Source organism: Peromyscus eremicus, chromosome X (genome assembly GCF_949786415.1).
Source record: "Peromyscus eremicus chromosome X, PerEre_H2_v1, whole genome shotgun sequence".
In the NCBI taxonomy this organism is placed as follows: domain Eukaryota; kingdom Metazoa; phylum Chordata; class Mammalia; order Rodentia; family Cricetidae; genus Peromyscus; species Peromyscus eremicus.
Window position 1 is genome coordinate 99,028,022 of NC_081439.1, and position 19,932 is coordinate 99,047,953.

The window sequence follows — 19,932 nt, forward strand, 5'->3', positions numbered from 1 at the left end:
ATCTGATCTGTCTCTCCAGCCCAGCAAGGGAAAATTTTTACTTTCTGATTAATATTCTTATTTTCTATATAGTACTTATCCAAACTTCTTGAATTTCTGTATTATATGGATTCATGGATTTTTTTCAGAAAAATGTCAAAGGAATTATTTGAGAGGTTAAGGTGATGGCCCCTTTTCTTCTGTTTTCTACATCCTTGCCTTAAGACAGGCCTGTGTAACACACATGTAAGGCAGTTCTTTGAATACCCTCAAAGCAGAACTCCCAACATCTCAGCAATTGCATCTGTGTAAGTGCTCTGATATAGATATGCTAAGATGAAAGGGTAGATTATTTAATCAACCTTTAAAGAGCAACAACTTGTTTTAAATGTTTTACATTGCTATGGATTTTAGTTTATTGATACAAATTTAAAGTTAATTTTGTCATACTATATATATTTCTACTCTTGTTTAAGGTATTATGTTCATGCAACTCATTTAAGATTGTAATGTATAATTAAGAAATACTGATTAATAACTAGTCAGCTATGACAATCAAACTTATAGTCATGTTAGTTAAGTTTTTACGTATATAAAGATATATTTCATTTACGTAGGTAATCTTCAAACACTTATAGAATATGGCATTTAAAATGTTTTAAAAACTTAGACTTTTCTGAACAATGAGACACGTCTGCTCCTGGCAGTACCAATTACTTCAAGGAAGATGATGGGCATCAAAGACACTTCATATGGAGTTTATCTTCTTCTTGGCAAAAATAGCCATTTGGGCAAGAGGCTGCTCTTGCCTGGACTGCCGATAATATGTTGTATAAACTGGACATACAGGACCCATAGGAAAATGACCACTGAATTTGCCAAAACAAGGCAAAATGGTTCTTCAGGTTCCTGCTTTGCAGAGGAGACTGCCAAACATTCTACAGGACACAGGAAAAATGACTGAGAGACTAGGCCTGTAGGCTGAAGATGGATGACCCAACGTTGCAGAGGAACTTTGAGGGACTGTCCAGGTAGCCAGCTGTCTCCATCATTCTAGACTTTTGGAAGTTGCTTACAATGCCCTTCCTGTTTACTTAGGTAATATTATATCCTTCTAGGGTCTTTGATGTAGTTGAAGATGAGATAGTTATAATTATAATTTTCCTTGGTTATGATAAAAGATAAATTCGATATAAAACTTTAGACTCACAAAATAGGATAGATGGCAGAATATTTTCTTTAAATTTGCCAAATACAAATAGACTAGATATTGTAACTGTAATTCTTGCTTGATAACTGTTTTGTTGTATGTAATTTTACTATGATAAAGTTAAACCCTTCCTTTTTGATTAGACAGAAAGGGGAAATGCTGTATAAGATAATACTCTTGTACATTGGTTTAATAAAATGTTGATTGGCCAGGCAGGAAGTATAGGCAGGGCAAGCAGACTAGGAGAATGCTGGGAAGAGGAAGGGCAGAGGAGTAGTCACCAGCCAGACACAGAAGAAGCAAGATGAGAAAGCAGAATTGAGAAAAGGTACCAAGCCATGTGGCTAAATATAGATAAGAATTATGGGTTAATTTAAGTGTGAGAGCTAGTCAGTAATAAGCTTCAGCTAATGGCCTCTGAGTGGTTATTTTATAAGCAGCTGCAGGTCCAAGGGGGCCAGGTGGGACCTGAGAAACCTTCTGAATACAAGTGCTTTTTTCAGGACTTTTTTCCTGTGCAGTTTGATCTAGGTGGTAAAGCCCCAGTTGTGGTTCCTTCTTCACAGACATTGAGTCTGTCGTGCCACCTAGTGGTTGCATATGCAGCATACAGCACAAAGAAGAGCTTCTGCTCTTTCTAGATCAGGCCTTTCCTGTGCAACAGCAACCAAGGTAGACCAGGGATACTGACTCAGAACTATCTCCATGGGTGAAAAATGAGATTACGCTCTTAATCCATGTCCCTTTCTTCCTCCCTCTTGTCCTTCTTTGAAAGACTTTTTTAGTGTTTTGTTTGTCTGGGTCATGCTTAAAGAAGCCCTATCTTTGAAACCACATGTGAAATCATTTATAGAAAACCCTGACAATCATTCAATTTAAGTGATGGAACTGAAATTTAATTTTGTCAAACACTGCACGAAATTAGCTTGCCATCTAGCTAAAGCTAAAATCCATCCATGCACACATGCAAACACACATGCACAGAGTTTTCACTCTGGTGGTATTCATTTGGAAATTGATTAGGTGATGGCTGCCAAGGATATCTGGCTGCAACTGCAGACGAGCTCTAGTAGCCGTGGATATGTGACGTCATTGTGAACAGCAAACCTTCTCTTCTATACTGGAAGAGAAAGGTGATTCCTATGAGAACGATTTGGGAGAGCCAGTTCAGTTGTTGCTATCTTCCTATGTTGTTGGGGAAGAATACTGAAGAGGCCGTCACGAGCTGTACTCTGCATCACTCAGCAAGCATAGTCACTTGAAAGAATTGAACACATTTATAAAGAACGTGCCTCTCCAGTTGGAAATTCACTTAGATAGGATAGAAAACCATGTGTAATACTTTCCACAAAGCCTGTACAAACATTGTTTTTGCCAGTTTAGCTGGAGAATCTCAGACTGTACTTGCATGAACCTCTTTTTTAATCAAAAGCTTTGTTTTTGTGATTTTTTAAAATTATGTGTATGGGTATATACCTCAGAAAAGGTCCTCAGCTCTTTTCACTAGTAAGCTAGGCAGAAAGCAGAAGGATAGAGAATCACACAAAGTCTCTCACAGTGGAGATCCTGCTTCCCTGGTTGTGGTGAGATGTTTTGGGGCCTAATGCATGCATAAGCTTTCATTATTTTTTAACTATGTCTATGGGTATGTGCAGGTAGGTGCCCACAGAAGTCACATTGTCAGATTCCCCTGGGGCTGGAGTTACACACAGTTGTGAGCTGCCTTATTTGAGTGCTGAGAACCAAACTGAGGTCCTCTGAAAGGGCAGGCAGTACATGCTATTAGCTGCAGAAGCCTCTCTCCAGCTCACTTGTATACACAGGACATTGAAAATACCAAGAGGACCCAGGGGAGTAGCATTTTTGTTTATAGCTCCCACCACACTGTATTGTGCATCAAAGCCAGAGATCCACGGGCTGGCAGTGAAGGTATGCTAACCTGTGTTGTCCTTCTTCTGCTCCATTTGGTCTGCTTGTTTCGGCTTGGTTATACCCTTTTCTTTAATCCCCAGCAAAGGATACTGCTCTTCCTGCTTTTCTTTGGCCTGAAACAAAGTTTTAAAAAAATCAAAGAACTTCATTCTACTGGCATGGTCCTCAGACCTTTATACCAGTGAGCTAGGCAGAAGGCAGAATGTCAGAAGGGTCGCAGTTTGTCTCCCGTAATGGAGAGCCTGCCTCCCTGGGTTGTGGTGAGGTGTCCAGGGACCCAATACCTGTATAGGCCTTGGCCCCTTCTTTCTCCTCCCTCAAATACGTCCACATTCCTTCTTGTTCTCTTTCAAATTCATGGCCTATTTTATATTAATTATTATTATTCTGTGCATATATACATATATATTCCTAACTATTACCTGTTCAATCTATATAATGTTACTTATATGTATGTTTTCAGGGCTGACCATTTGGTATTGATAAATCAATTGATATGCTTTTCCCTGAGGAAGACTATTTCTCCTGATCTTAGTATTCCTTAGTTGCCTGTAGTTCTTTGTGTAGGGTTGGGCCCTCACGGGTTTTCTCTCAGTCACTTTGGCATGTCTATGGATGTGTCATTGTTCAGCCCATGTTTAGGCTGTCATGTTAGTGAGACTTCATAGGTATAGCGTCTGAAAGATAGAGGCAACTTTGGATGAGTACCTGCATTATTTGTACTTTCATGCTCTCCCTATAAAATATTTGTGCTAGCCAATCTTTGGGTCTCTTCCATCTATTTTAGTCCAGAATACCCAAAGAATTAATTGGGTATTTTGAATGGCAAAATTGTTTTTGCTGACGCATCCTTTTAAACACCAGTATCTTTGATTTCTTAACTTTAATTGGAAATCTCTTACAAAAGCATTAGTTCCTTATTTTCTTTTTTAAAGGTTTTTATTACATTCATTTATTTATGTGTGTTTGTGTGTGCACACTCATGTACAAATGTATGTGCATGTGCCACAGAGAGTGTGTGGAGACCAGAGGACAACATGCAGGAGGTTAATCTTTCCTTGTACCCATCTTTTTATATGGCTATTGGGGATCAAACTCAGGTCCTGATGCATGTGATTTTATTTTTTTATTTTTTATTTATTTATTTATCTATCTATTTATTTATTCATTCTATACCCCAACCACAGTTTCCCCTCCCTCCTCTCTTCCTAGTCCCTACAACCCTGCATCCCCTATTCCACTCCCACCCCACAGCATCCACTCCTCCATTTCTATTCAGAAAAGTGCAGGCCTCCCATGGATATCAACAAAACATGGTATATCAAGTTGCAGTAAGACTAAGCACCTCCCCCATGTATTAAGGCTGGGCAAGCCAAGCTAGTATAAGGGGTAGGGTCCCAAGAATGAGCCAAAGCATTAAGGACAGCCCCTGCTCACACAGTTAGGAATTCCACAAGAACACCAAGTTACACAACCATAACATTTATGCAGAGAGCTTAGGTCAATCCCATGCAGGCTTCCTGGTTGTCAGTTTAGTCTCTGTAAGTCCCGATGCAAAAATACTCAACAAAATACTCACAAACCAAATCCAAGAACACATCAAAAAATTCATCCACCATAATCAAGTGGCCTTCATCCCAGAGATGCAGGGATGGTTCAACATGAAAATCTGTCATGTGATCCACCATATAAACAAACTGAAAAAAAAAACCACATGATGATCTTGCTAGATACTGAAAAAGCCTTTGACAAAATCCAACACCCTTCATGATAAAAGTCTTGGAGAGATCAGGGATACAAAGGACATAACTAAACACAATAAAAGCAATATACAGCAAGCCGACAGCCAACATCAAATCAAATGAAGAGAAACTCAAAGCAATCCCACTAAAATCAGGGGCAAGACAAAGCAGTCCATCCTCTCTATATTTATTCAATATAGTACTTGAAGTTTTAGTTAAAGCAATAAGACAACTAAAGGAGATCAAAGAGTTATAAATTGGAAAAAAAGAAGTTAAAGTATCATTATTTGCAGATGATATAATAATATACATAAGAGACCCAAAAATTCTACCAAGGAACTCCTACAGCTGATAAACATCTTCAGCAAAATGGATGGTTATAAAATTAACTAAAAAAACCCAGTAGTTCTCCTATATACAAATGATAAATGAGCTGAGAAAGAAATCAGGGAAACAACACCCTTCACAATAGCCACAAATAATATAAAATATCTTGGGGAAACTCTAACCAAGCAAGTGAATGACCTGTATGATGAGAACCTCAAGTCTCTGAGAAAGAAATTGAAGAAGATATCAGAAGATGGAAAGACCTCACATTCTGATGGATAGGTAGGATTAACATAGTAAAAATGGTCATCTTACCAAAAGCAATCTACAGATTCAATGCATTCCCCATTAAAATCCTAACACAACTTGTTGTACAATATTATTTTAAGATGTGTTACTTTTTTATGCTGTGGAATCATTTGTTTAATTATGCAAAGATGTGTGGCATTATTTTATCTTGCATTTGTTTAACACTGTGAAGCTGTGTTACATTCCTCTCTAAAATACCTGATGGTCTAATAAAGAGCTGAACTGCCAATAGTGAGGGAGGAGAAAGGATAGGTGGGGCTGGCAGGCAGAGAGAATAAATAGGAGAGATCTGGGAGGAAAAGAAGTAGCTAGAGAAGAAGGAGGATGCAAGGGTCCAGCCACCCAGCTACACAGCCAGCCACGGGGTAAGAGTAAAAGTAAGAACTACAGAACTAAGAAAAAGGTAAAAGCCCAGGGGCAAAAGGTAGATGGAATAATTTACAGTTAAGAAAAGTTGGCAAGAAACAAGCCAAGCTAAGGCCAAGCATTTATAAGTAATAATATGCCTCTGTGTGTGATTTATTTGGGAGCTGAGTGGCAGGCCCCCAAAAGAGCAAAAGCAAACAACAACAATAATCCTTTACAGACCTTGAAAGAATACTCAACTTCATATGGAAAAAAAAAACAAGGATAGCTAAAATAATCCTATACAATAAAAGAACTTCTGAAGAATCACCATCTCTGATTTTGAGCTGTACTACAGAGCAATAATAATTAGAAACTTCATGTTTTTAATTGCTTAAAAACAGACAGGTTAATCAATGGAATCAAATCGAAGACCTAGAAGTAAATCCACACACCTATGAACACATGATTTTCAACAAAGAAGCAAAATTATACAATGGAAAAAAGAAAGCTGGTCAAACTGGATGTCTGCATGTAAAAGAATGGAAATAGATGCATATTTATCACCCTGAACAAAACTCAAGTCCAAGTGGATCAAAGACCTCAATATAAAACCAGATACACTGAACCTGATAGAAGAGAAAGTGAGGAATAGCTTTGAACACAGGTGATATTTAAGAAAACATTTTAAAAATATGTTTTTATTTTAATTATGTGCCTTTGTGTGGGTCTGTTCATGTGTATCTGCAGGTACCTAAAGAGTCCAGAAGAGGACATTGAATTACTGAAGCTGAAGTTACAGGTAATTGTAAGCCACCTGACATGGGTACTGACAGCATATGAGCTATCAACCGTTGAGCCATCTCTCCAAACCCCACTGCCATGATTCTAACTTCCTAGCTTTGACTAAATATAGCTCTGCTTGCTAGTAACTCATACAGAACTAGGCTTGAATACCCTCTGCAGAGAGGACTGAGGGGATTTCCAGGCACTAAACCAATAAGTAGATTGTACAGGGTTAACTCTGCTTCTGCTTTCCCTTTTATAGAAGTGTCAAATAAATAGGACATTTCATGCAACCAACACAGTCTTTCTCACCCACTACATGCATCAAGGTCAAGACAATGTGGTATATACATTACTATTCCTACTGGGTCACCCATCAACTGTGTCCAACCTGTAGCCCTCAGGCAGCACATGGCTACACTTGGCCAGGGATATCTCTGAATGTGGCCCAACAGAAAACCACAAACTTAAAGCATGATGAGATATTTTGGGCATCTTTTTTTTAAAAAAAAAATCAGTTGCATGGTTCTGAAGCATAAACTTTGTAGATAACAATGCCATGGCCCAGTGTCTGAAGGGCAGACACATCTATACACATACAGTTTCCTAACAGCAGTGGGCACAGGCCAGAACTCATCTTTTCTCACAGTTTGATGCAGGATCTCTTGAGAGACTTACAGACAAGGAAATTGTCTTCTTCCTCTTCAGTTTCCGGGGGCTTAAAGCTATCTTGTATTTAGCAGCTGAAGAATCCAAGCAGCCTTGTGAAGTGGCTGGGGTACTGAACCCCAAGGGCTGCTGAGTGCTGCTTTGAGAGGACTGTGATAGATCTGAAGACAGTTCCGAGATGCTCTGTAGTGTGGAAAAAATACATGAATCAATCTATGCGGATGCTGCCACTGCCATTGAAAGCGGAAATGCTTCTTCCTTGCTAAGGAATGCCTAAGAAAACCTTTCATGGATGACTGCTCTCTTTCTTTCCCCTTTCTGTATAAATGCCACACTTTGGTTCCTTTGTAAAGGAAAGCAAGAAATATGAAGAAATTGGGGGTGCCCACTCAACTCAGGAAGCAACCAGAGGTGTCCTGTTGCCCTCACAATTAGAACACATGCACATAGTGGAGTTCACAAGGTGGAATGTTTGTTTGTTCTTGTGTCCCATCTTTCCTTATTAGTGACAGGAAGACATCTGGCTAGGGAGCGAGGTGCATCCTTGTATGAATGAAACTCTATGGGGCTTCAGGGCTGATATATTGGAGATTTAGGTGCAGAGAGAAAATCCAGTTGAAAGAAGGCCTATTTGCAAGCTGCGTTTTCATAGAGAGCCCACTAACTTTATATTTACTGTTCATGTGTCCAGAGCTGATAGGAAGACTCTGAGAACTGACTTTTTCCACCTCAAATGAAGCATAGACAGATGCTGTAACCTAGTCCTCACTATGGTTGGCTCCATCTCCCCAAACTACTTGGTTCTGGGATACCTGGCTCCATTCCTTGGTAGGAACTTTGAAATAGTCCCCTGGGGGACTATAGGCACAACATTTTCTCCACCCGCAAGAGACATACCAGAGCTCACCTACTCCTAAGTACCTGCAAAGAAGTCACATTGAATAGCAGGTGATGTGTCATCTCACTCCTGGACACATGATGCCACTAAGTCCTTTTCAAAGTAGTGTTGCATGGTGTCAGAGACCCCTTGGCAAGAAGCAGAGTTCACATGCCCCCACATTACCTATGAACACTGTATGCTGATACAGGGATAACCTCAGCTGCTTATCGTGGCTCTAAATATGATCCTTTTATGGTCTGCAATTTCAGTGTAGGGAACTAAGCAGTGCTAATGGGTGGGGGTACTGGTTAACAGAGATTACCCTTCTGGTTTCACCTCTAATCTAAAGGAATACTGTAGCTGTTTTGTAGGGTCAACCACACAGCACTAGCCAGAGGCCCCAAGCTTTTCTTAACTTGTTGTTGTTTGTTTTTCGACACATGGATTTTTGTGTAGCCCTGGCTGTCTTGGAACTCACTCTGTAGACCAGGCTGGCCTCAAATTCTGAGATCTACCTGTCTCTGCCTCCCAAGTGCTGGGATTAAAGGTGTGCACCACCACTGCCTGGCTTTTCTTAACTTCTTTATGCAACTGTCATCCATTAATTTATAAACACCTCTTCCCAGTATAATTTATTTGGCTTGTGTCATCACTTACAATTACTAATTGACTGCTCAGCACATGGAATGACTTCCCTTGTTTTATTATTCTGAGCTTCATAAAGATAATCTTATTGTTCTGGCCTCTTAGGAGTGTATGCTAAGATCTATGCCCCAGTTAACCTAATATGACTGTGTCTCTCTCTTGTTTCTCTGTCCTAAACTTTCTACCATTTACTGATCCAGAAACACTGTTGATTTGCTGCTGTGCAGTCTAAACATGCTCTCCAGAGGCTTTTGTACTGATAGGCATGTTATCCACCATGTCCATGTATGTAAGTTCCCTCACTTATGTATGGTCTCTGCTCAGAATCTGTCTTCTCATGGAAGCCTTCCAAAGCCAACCTACTTAAACATTTTATCATTGGTGTGTGTGTGTGTGTGTGTGTGTGTGTGTGTGTGTGTGTGTGTACCGTATGTTGTGCATGTGTATGCAGGTGGCTTTGCCCATTTGTGCACCCAAAAGGTGCACAAACGGTCAACACATCAGATGTCTTCCTCTATCACTCTCCACTGTTGTGGAATATTAGTTGTTTTTTTGGTTTTTTGTGGGTTTTTTTTTTTATTTTTCAAGACAGGGTTTCTCTGTGTAGGTTTGGAGCCTGTCCTGGAACTCGCTCTGTAGCTCAGGCTGGCCTTGAACTCACAGAGATCTGCCTGCCTCTGCCTCCCAAGTGCTGGGATTAAAGGCATGCGCCGCCACCACCCGGCTCATGGAATATTAGTTTAAGATGTGTTACATTTGTTTATACTGTGGAACATTTGTTTAATGATGCAAAGATGTGTGGCATTATTTTATCTTGCATTTGTTTAACTCTGTGAAGCTGTGTTACTATGCCTATCTAAAACACCTAATTGGTCTAATAAAGAGCTGAACAGCCAATAGCAAGGCAAGAGAAAAGATAGGTGGGGCTGGCAGGCAGACAGAATAAATAGGAGAAATCTGGGAGGAAAAGAAGTAGCCAGAGAAGGAAGAGGACATAAGGGGCCAGCCACCCAGCTACACAGCCAGTCATGGAGTAAGAGTGAAAGTAAAAAATACAGAACTAAGAAAAAGATAAAAAGCCCAGAGGCAAAAGGTAAATGGGGATAATTTAAAGTTAAGAAAAGTTGGCAAGAAACAAGCCAAGCTAAGGACAGGCATTCATAAGTAAGAATAAGTCTCTGTGTGTTTATTTGGGAGCTGGGTGGCAGGCCCCCAACGAGAAAAAAAAAAACTACACTCCACCTTATTTCTTGAGACAAGGTCTCTCAATGAACTTAGAACTTGCCATTTTGGCTAGACTGGCTGGTGAGGCCCTGGGATCCATCTGTCTTTGCTCCCTCCCCCTGGCACTAAGGTTACAGATATATGTGCTTGCCACAACTGGTTTTTCCATAGGCTCTGAGTTCAGGTTCTCATGCCTGTACAGCAAGCACTTTACCCACTGAACCATCTCCCCAGTTCCACCTCTTTCTTGCATCGTTTACCCCCAACACTTTCATCACTGTCTTATGTATGTTTTCTTTCATAATCTCTTTCATTGTCCATATTTTTCATTACAGTTTGAGCTCCATAAAGAAGAAATTTCATGTTTTCAGTTTGTCTGTTTGTCCTGTGCATCTGTGTGCACAAGCATGCACACAGAGGCCAGAGGACAAGTTCAGATGTTGCTGCTCGGGTGCTAGCTGCCTTTTCCCTTTGAGAAAGGGTCTCTCATTGGCCTAGAATTCACGATGTAGGCTATTTTGGGTAGCTGGCAAGCTTCAGGGATCCACCCGACTCCACCTCTTCAGTGCTAAGATTAGAAGTAAATGCCACCATACCTGGCTTTTTCTTTTGTCTTTTTTAAAGTGAATTCTGGGGGTCAAACTCAAGTCCTTGTGATTACAAGACCAGAAATGTGCCAACTGAATGTGCCTACCCTTTCCTTGCTTTGCCTCTTTAGACGGAGTATACTCTTTATACACACTTTATATGTGTGTGTTAGTGCATAGTTGTTGATTAGCAATGATTTTAACTGGTGAATTAATTGTGTTAAAAGCTTCTACCAGATTTGCTGGTCTAAATGTTGGCCAAGCAAGCTCCTGTGTTTCCTGTGTCATTTTAGTCATTCTATCTAAGACCTCACTATTTCCAGTTAAACGAAAGAGATCTAGATGTGGAAACCCTAAAAGGATACCATGCAACTTGCTTTGTATAAAAGCCAACATAAGATGCCAAAATGGCAAAAAATACAGAGCAATTTTAATTTGATTGACCTCTCAAACCTTGCAGTATGAACACTACATAATAGCATTTTTTGCTCCAGTGACAACTATTCTACAGTAACACAGAAAGATCAGGCTAAACAAGAACCTGTCAATTTCCAGATTGGGTGTGTAGAAGAGGTAGTTAATTCATTCCCATCATAATCACAGCCAAGAAGCCATCAAACTTAACCGCAACTGTTAGTCTTCTTGTACCAATTCAACTCTCATTGACCCAAGCACTGACCTACATCTATCCTCCAATCTGAACTAAAAACTACACAGAAAAATCACCTATGGGGCCTTGCACTCAGACATACGGTTCAAACTAGCTCCCAGAGGCTCTTTTGTAGGCTCACAGTAAGTTGTGTGGAAATGGAGTATCTTTGGATTTACATATTTCCTATAACTCGCCAGGGGTTAAACAAACTGTATGTACTCTAGAGCTCTGAACAGTATTTCTTAACTTAAGATTCAGGGACCGCCATATTAAAATCATCCAGAAGTGAGACCTGACTGTAACTGGGGGTGTGGTTCAGTGGTAGAGCATGTGTTCAGCATGTGAAAGGCCCTGAGTTCAATCCCTAGTATTCAAAGCAAAATAAAACAGAGCTGGAGCATAAGAATATCAGGAGAAGGGCCTGGGAATGGCTTGGCAGACTTTCAGATTGTTATTTTAGGTATTTTAGGGCCAGAGTAGAGAATAAGAACTGACGACTGATCTAGCACATTTTCAAATGAAAGCACATGGAGTTCATAAATAATCCCATTAATTGTCTTAGAGGAATCTATGGATTTCTTCTGGTTCCTTCTTATGCCTCATCTCTTCCCTCAGCCATATTGTTTAGTATCTCCCTAGAACAGTTACCAAGGGAGTCAATCATAAGATAGTATGAGTTACCTAGGAAGAGCAAATCAAATGCCCTTCTGGCAGGACTCTGAAAGGAAAAGTGAGTAAAGGGAATGGGACTCCTTTCTCTAGTTCTCTTTTCCCAGCTCCTCCATCTGAACTCAGACAAGCTCACACTATCTGTAACCATGTGCACAGTGTTAAGGAAGATGGAGGTGTTTTCCCCTCTTCTGTGTGTAAGAGAGGATTGAATATATGGACATCTGTCCTGGGAAAGAAAGCTGATTGGGGATTTGGGCAAAGCAAAGGGATCTTTCAGTACTGGTTGGTAGGGATTGGACTAGACACTCTTGCTATTAGCTAGGTTAATGGAGGTGCTTTGAAAAATTAAAACACATTTCAGTTCTATTTTCCCTCCTATCAAGTATTTAGACCTAGCAGGAAGCAGCTCGGTCAATAATGCACCCTTAGGTCATCCTTTTAACGATTGCATCTTTTTCTCTCTGTGTTAGGCTTCCCTCTCTTTCTTTGTAGTTTATAAGATACTGGTGAAGGGATATGAAGAACCAGCCTGCCTCCATAGTAGGCTTAAAAGCCATTTTATAGAAAAGACACACTGGGTTCATTCCTGTTTATAATTAAACCTCTGTTTCTCAAGGGTTGGATTATGCCCCACCTGTAACCTTAACTACCAATGGTTCTGTACTGTCTGTTCCAGGAATGGCAATTATGACTTTGTTTCAAAGAATTGTTTATGACCATCGTGCAACCCTGCCTTTGTTTCAAAAGGTCATGTGACCACCTATGATTACCTGTTGTTATGACTACCTTGTTATGCCCACCTTGCAATCATGTCTTTGTTTCAAGTGGTTGTTAGGACTAACTTGTTATGCTTATATTCTACTCCTGTAACCCCTACCTCTCAGCTGTAAAAAAAAACCCCTAGTCTTCCTCACGTCCAATGCTGACCTCTTGCACCTTGCCTTATGGGAAAGCAGCTCATGTACATGAATACAAAAACTTGCTTTAACTAATTTGGCCATGGTTATTCGAGTCAATGGTCTTTCTCTTCCCATCTTTGGGATTAACAGATAGAGAACAGTATGGGTTGGCTTTTCAGGACAGAGAAAAGTCCTCTCTTGTGTTAAGTAAGAATAGTAGTCATGTGCTTTGGCACAGTCTGTAAGCCTAGCAACTGAGAGGCTGCAGCAGTTTTTGGAGTGCATGGCCAGCCTAGGCTGACTATATGGTGAGAGCCAACCTTTAAAAATTGGAAACCTAGGGACTATTAGGCCCAGGTTTCATCAAATATTTTGGGGAAGGTTGGCACTTTGTGGCAAATATATTCTGTAGCTGTCCAGGAGGGTCTGACACTGAGGTGCTATGGAGCCTGGGTCTGTGTGAACCAAGGCTGTAAAGTACACTGCCTTAGTAATGTCTCCAGAGGAAGCACAGATCTTGATGGAAAAACTGTTCCCAGTAAAAGGTGTTCATGCTAAGAGATGCTGGCACAGGTTGTAAGAGTTCTTGTTACCAGTAGGTTTTTGTTGTTGCTGTCATTGTTGTTTATTCCCTGGATGTGCTAAAGAAGTGTCTGTCCCCATTCCTGATGGTGCCCACTCAGCTACTGATTCGCTCAAATCCTCGGTACATAAAAACTGCTGAGGCCAGCACTTTCCAACTTCAACATTCTAGGAGGTGGATGTGCAGATGTAGCCTGCATCCTCCCTCCTAGCACAATCACTTCAATTTCTTTTTCATTTAATCACTTAAAAATAAGAACATGCAGCATGGAGGCTGAGTGCACACGGGGTAAAGCATGTGCTCTGTGAACACGAGGCCCTGGGTTTCCTCCTGTGTGAAATTAAATAGCACTTAATTTGAGGTTCTGGCCATACCATTTCCTGACTCAAGTTTCTTAACCTCTTTAAGTCTCAGTCAATAATAGAGACATTGCTGTGCTGTTGCAAAGATCAACTAAGATGACACATGAGAAGTGTTTAACACAATGCCTTTCCCACAGGAAACAAACACCTCCTATAGGGCAGCCCACATTTAACATGGTGGCAGTGAGGTAGGTGCCAGCTTCCCTGTTGTATTAGCTAATAAACAATGTCATTGCAACTGTCACACATTGATCGACCATTCGAATTTATAGGACTGCTAAAAGTCACATGGCTCAGTGAAAAGTGCTATGGACCATGGGTAGGGATCCCGGGTTCAAGTTTCAGCTTTATCTCTGATCAGCTCTGTGGCCTTGTCCAAATTCTTTCACCTCTCTGAGTCACTTGTTTCACCTAAAATGGGCAGCTAGTGTCTTTCCTTTTCTATCTTAAAATCTTAGAGAGAAAACCAAGTGCTCTGTACACCGCCAATTTCCACATAATAACTGGAAGATGTTATTCCACTCCCCTCTGATTTATCATATGAATTTAACAAAGAATGCTCTGAGTTTCAGAGACTTACTTATAAACATGAAGAGTGAATTAATTATGAAGAAAGCCACCAAAACTAACACAAGAATTGTGATCGAAAGAAGCAGCTATGCGCTGATCTAAATGAACTCCATTAGCCAACATAATGGAAGAACTGCAAAGAACCTAACCTAACACATGTTAACACAGAAACATTTACCCTTCGATGGGACTAAGGTGGGGTATTTAATCAGCTGTGACTTTAACCTGTGTCACCCTGTTCACAAGGGAGAAGATTTACTTGGTCATGTGTGCACAACTTCTTTCCCATACAGTTATTTTTCTTCTTAAACACAATACTGAAAAAAGAGTTCTACCACTGCCTTGTGGCTAAAGATGACCAAAGTTATGGGGATGATGGGGTGCTGGGAAGCATTAGGCAAGGAGATCCCCTGGTTAAAGTGTGAGGTGAATTACACCCTGCTCAGTCCAACTATCTACTATGGGATATTTGGATTCCTCTGCATGACAAACACTGAGATCAGACACAGAGTCACATGTCATATGTGATGTGCAGAGATACCTGCTCGTGCTCACTGCCTTTCTTGCCTAATGTAAAGAAGTGGGGGCCCTGTACTAGGTTAGAGGTCTAAATCAGCAGGAGGGAGAGTTATCTAGGAGAAAGCCACATACTTTGCAGACTGAAACTGAAACATACCAGGAATCCCACTCTCCACCTAAGGACTTGTGGAAGAAGAGACTGTAGTGGCAACTGCTTAAGTAAGCCTCCCAATTTCAAACCAGGGGACTCTGAGAAAGCAAGCCTGAGCACCTAGGGCAGTAATTGATGGCATGCATTTCCCCCTTCTGCCAGTAGAGGGAAGCAGCTGAGAGAAGAAAAAGCCAGCAAATTGCTCCCCAAATGTAGAGATGTAGTCATTGCTTACTCTGATCTATCTGGATGTTTTCTATTCTGCTTAGTTTCCTTCTTGTTGTTCGGTGAGAAGACAATGGGAACTGCCTTTGTGGGGAAGCATTTGGGGATAAGAGTTCGGGGCCATCTGGACACGGAAGATGGTTGTTTGGCTTGGACTGTTTGGGAGGCACCCAGGCAGGGGGATCGGGATCTGTCCCTGGTCTATGGGCAGGCTTCTGGAATCTGGTGCCTGTGGTGTGACATCTTGCACAGCTTTGGTGTAGTGGGAAAGGGCTTGGACCTGCCTGGGCTCAGTTAGCTGGGCTTTGCTGACTCCCCATGGGAGAACTCGATTTGGGGGATGTGGGGATGTGGGGTGGCTTGGGAAAGAGGGCTGGAGGGTGGGAGGAGGAAGGAGGAGGGGTCTGTGGATAGCATGAGGAGTGAGTAGAAAATTTCTTAATAAAGAAAAATAAAATAAAATAAAAATAAATATTTAAAAAAAGAGTTAGGGGCCAGAATGGGTAAACTGAGCCACATATCTGCTTAAAGAATCATCTACCCAGGCCAGTTTGTCTTTGGGATGCCAATAAAAGTCACTTCCTTAGAACTGCGTGCTGCCAACTGAATGCCCCCTGGATTCACCGTAGTAAAGTAATAAATCTGGAATCATGGCAGAAAGAGCACAGACACTAATGTCTGGGGATGATTAGCAATTACACTGTAATCCCAAAGACTCAACTTCCGCCTTATATTAACCTAACTCAGCTCAGTTCGATCTGAGGGGCTGTTCTGTTTTTGAGGCATGAATATGCATCAAAGGATGAATGACTAAACAGAGTGTGATACCTACAAAGGACAGTTACTCAGCCATGAACAGGAATGAGGCTCTGATACATGCTGCAACATGGGTGAACTTCAAAACCAATATGCTAAATGAAAGAAGCTATCTATAAAGTCCTCATATTATTCATTCCATTTATATCAAATAGGAAAATAAAGACAGAGAAACTGAATTAATGTTGTCAGTTTGACAGAAGATAGGAAAGAGGAGTCACGGCTTCACAGGTACTGGGTTTCCATTTAGGAGAATCAACCAAGCTCTGGACCTAGATAGTGATGGTGGGTGTATGCAATCCCATTGAACTGTACTCTAAAAATAGTTTTCATGATTAATTGTATGTTAACCACATTTTCCCACAATAAAAAATGGTATCTAATTCAATCTTCCCACCAACTCAGACTGCCCATTCCAATCCATCTGATTTAGTGGTGCTCTGCAGAAAATAGTCATAACCCAATTCCATAAATGAATGATTCCCATCCCCTTATATCAGTCTGTGCTTTAACTTTGCTCTAACCAAAGGCTGCTTTGCTTCATGCAAATGCTAAGCAAGTACAATGTCACTGGGCTCTAACCCCAGATGCCTTTACAGAATTCTTCACAACAAGATAGTTTTGTTCCAACAGTTATCTTTGGTATAAAATATGTTTCTGTTTACTTTTAGTTCCCAGTACTAATGGCTCCAAATTCTAAATCCATGTAAGTTCACAACAACCAATTAAGATAAATGGAGCTATCAGCATGAGTACAATCTACTAATTTGCCAATTGTTAATGCCTTTTATTGACGTAGACAGTTAGGAAATAATATTACGTTACCTAACCTCTGACTTTTTTGTGGTTGGTATGCAAAATGAATAAAAGACTTCTTAATAAAATAAAAGTGTACAGTGTTTTCTTTTGTTAAAAAAGCTCTATTTCAGTTTTCATAAAATAACTGAACGTATCATAAACTATTGTGTATTTCAGAAACCATGTCTTTCATTGTTTATGAGTTAAACTGGTGATTATCTGGTTTGTAAAACTAAATGGAAAATGTAAACCATTATGCAAAAGCCAAGAGTGGCAATTTCTTTTCCAAACAAAGTACCACTCTGGTCTGTCCCTGGAGTTGGGCTTGGCAAGAGAAAATAGAACAAAAAATGATGTCTTTGATGGGCGGCCACCCTCGAACCAATCCCCGAGAGTAGAACTAATAGTCACCTTCCTTGGTGTTGGTGAATGGTGTGATGAAGAGTTGTTTTTGCAGCTCTTGAGTGTCTTGTCACCGGAAAAGGCTGTTCTGATGTCCCTAGAGACTTTCTGGGATCGGACAACATTCGGGCTGATACTGAGTTTCCGTAAGCGCAGAGGTGGGATCTGTTAAAAGGGAGAATGGAAAAGGTTCAAACTTGGGTGTTTCTCCCAGGCTACTGGTGTTCTTTTGTTCCTTAACTGGTGAAAGACTGACAAGCCAAAAAAGAAAAAAATGACATATATAAAAAGTCATAATGAAATCTAGCATTATGTAAAATGAAAAAAATGCTAATAAGGTCTGGGAGATGGCTCAGTAGGTGAAAGTGCCTGCCATGCAAAGATGAGGATCTGAGTTCAAATCCCCAGAACTCATGTAAAATTAGGGTGGGTAGTAGAAGCATCTGTAATGCCACTGGCTCGATGGCAAGATGGGAGTCAGAGACAGGAGACTCTCTGGAAAGTTGCAGGCCAGATAGCCTGATGTATACAATAGAAAAACAGCAAAGAGACCCTGTCTGAAACAAAGGAGGTTGAATAAACACCTGAGGTTGTAAGTTTGTTCTCTAACTTCTACAAATGTGCCTTGAATGTGTGCACACACACGTTGAATATGTGTGTGTGTGTGTGTGTGTGTGTGTGTGTGTGTGTGTGTGTGTGTGTACAACGCCCATGAAGCCTTCATAGATCAATGTCTAAGCTGAAAGTGCTGTGTGGTAGTTTAAAGAATGGCCCCCACAGGCTCATATATTTGAATGCTAATTCATCAGGGAATATATATATATATATACACACACACACACACACACACATATATACATATGAATGTGCTTGTATGTATGTATGTATGCCTTTACATATGTATGTATATGTATATACATAAAATAACAACTGAAAAATAGGCTCAGGAAGTAATCTCCTGCCTCCTTGCCTTTGTGTCTAATACCTACTTAAATCAAAGGCCAACAGTCTTGGTTTTGCCTCTGGGTTTCTGCACAGTTTTGCCAATCCCCAAACAAAGTCAGAAACTCCTAATTTCTTATTTGATTAAAGCCAGAGTCTTGGTTTTAGCCCATTCTGGATTCTATCTAGAAATCTTGTTTCATTTCGATCTTTCTTTGAATTTTGGCTATGCCTTTGGAGCCTGGTGCTTACAGAAGCGAAATCTTGAGATTGTGATCTGAGATTGGCTTCCACACTACAATCTCTAGTCTTTTTGCTCCAAGAATTGTCTGGGCCAGATCTTGACAATATTCATTTCTTGTCTTTATATTATTAAGGTTGATTTTTCTGGGAATGTTGAAGAAAAATCTAGAGATTCGTGCTCAGCAAGACTGTACCATCTACAGTTTGCCATGCCCAATCCTATGAACTGGGCCTACAATAATTCATGAAATGTGGTTATTTCTTCTCTAGAGCTAACATTGCTTGCTTCTGTCTAAGGTTCTGCATAGCTCAAGACATAGAGCCTCCAGACACTAGCCAAAGAAAAATGGACACAGTGGAAGTTTGCCAAGATTTTGCTCCTGGATAACTCCTGGCCAGGATTTCTAGCGCTCCCTTATTGCTACCAGTCTCTACTGGGAACTTAGGGACTGAGCCTGAATCAACTATTGCTACAATCAACCATCCCTAAGCCCAAGTCTAATGATAATTATTACAAACAATGACAAATACCTTTCACTAATGGATTATAAAATGCCAGGCAGTGAGAAATCTCCACAGATGTATCTCATTTAAATAGCACTGTTCTCACAAATGTTTACTAGTAATGATCTCCATTATCTATATGGAGAAAATGAGATTTGAGAGATGATGTAACTGCTCATAATTCTATCAGTTGCAAGGCAAGTATTTGAAATAGCTTGCCAAATTGATAGCTTGTGTCCTTAACCACTCTTGTTTCCTCGTGTGTAGTAAGTGCCTGGGATGGAGGTGCCATGCTGAAGGCCATGATTAGGAAGCAGATAGGCAACAATCAGAGCCAATGGTCTATTGCTCCCTTACGAAGAACTGAAGAATGGTCCTGAGAATGGTAAGAAAAGTGTTCCCAACACATCAGAGAGGGCATCAGGTGAAGGTCTGGAAAGGAATAAAATTGGTTCCATCTTAGCATTTCAGACACAAGTGAAGACCTGGATTTCCTCCCTCACAATGTTTAGATGCTACGAAGGTCATTTATGATCCACTAAGAACCTTGCCCTGGGGCTGGAGGGATTGCTCAGTGATTAGGAGCATGTACTATTCTCGCAGAGGATCCACATCAGGCAGCTCACAATAGCCTGTAACTCCAGTTCCAGAGGAACTCAACACCTCTGACCTCTGTGGGAACCTGCACTCATGTGCACATACCCCCACCCCACACACACATAGTTTTTTTTATTTAAAAATGAACCCAAACTCTTCAAGGGATGCAGGCACTGGACAATTCTATACTTCCACCAGGATCTATGGAACACTGAACGTAAGGAGCCTTGATTCATTTGGTTTTGTGTATGTATGTGTGTTTGGTGTTTTGAGACAAGGCCTCAAAACAGGGGAATCTGGAATTCACTATGGAGAAGAAACAAGTCTTGAACTTAAGGTCCTCCTGCCTCAGCACCATAAAT

The 19,932-nt window shown here is 40.7% G+C and overlaps 1 protein-coding gene across 1 annotated transcript in view; it reads right to left on the bottom strand.

The window, feature by feature from the left end:
• Kiaa1210 (KIAA1210 ortholog) overlaps positions 1-19,932 on the bottom strand; it is a 54,034-nt gene that overhangs the window by 11,519 nt on the left and 22,583 nt on the right. Inside the window, exons 6-8 of the mRNA XM_059251423.1 lie at positions 17,294-17,449; positions 7,309-7,482; positions 3,129-3,234 (exon numbers count right to left, since the gene is read on the bottom strand). Coding sequence (XP_059107406.1) covers positions 3,129-3,234; positions 7,309-7,482; positions 17,294-17,449 — 436 coding nt within the window. The remainder of the gene's footprint in view (positions 1-3,128; positions 3,235-7,308; positions 7,483-17,293; positions 17,450-19,932) is intronic.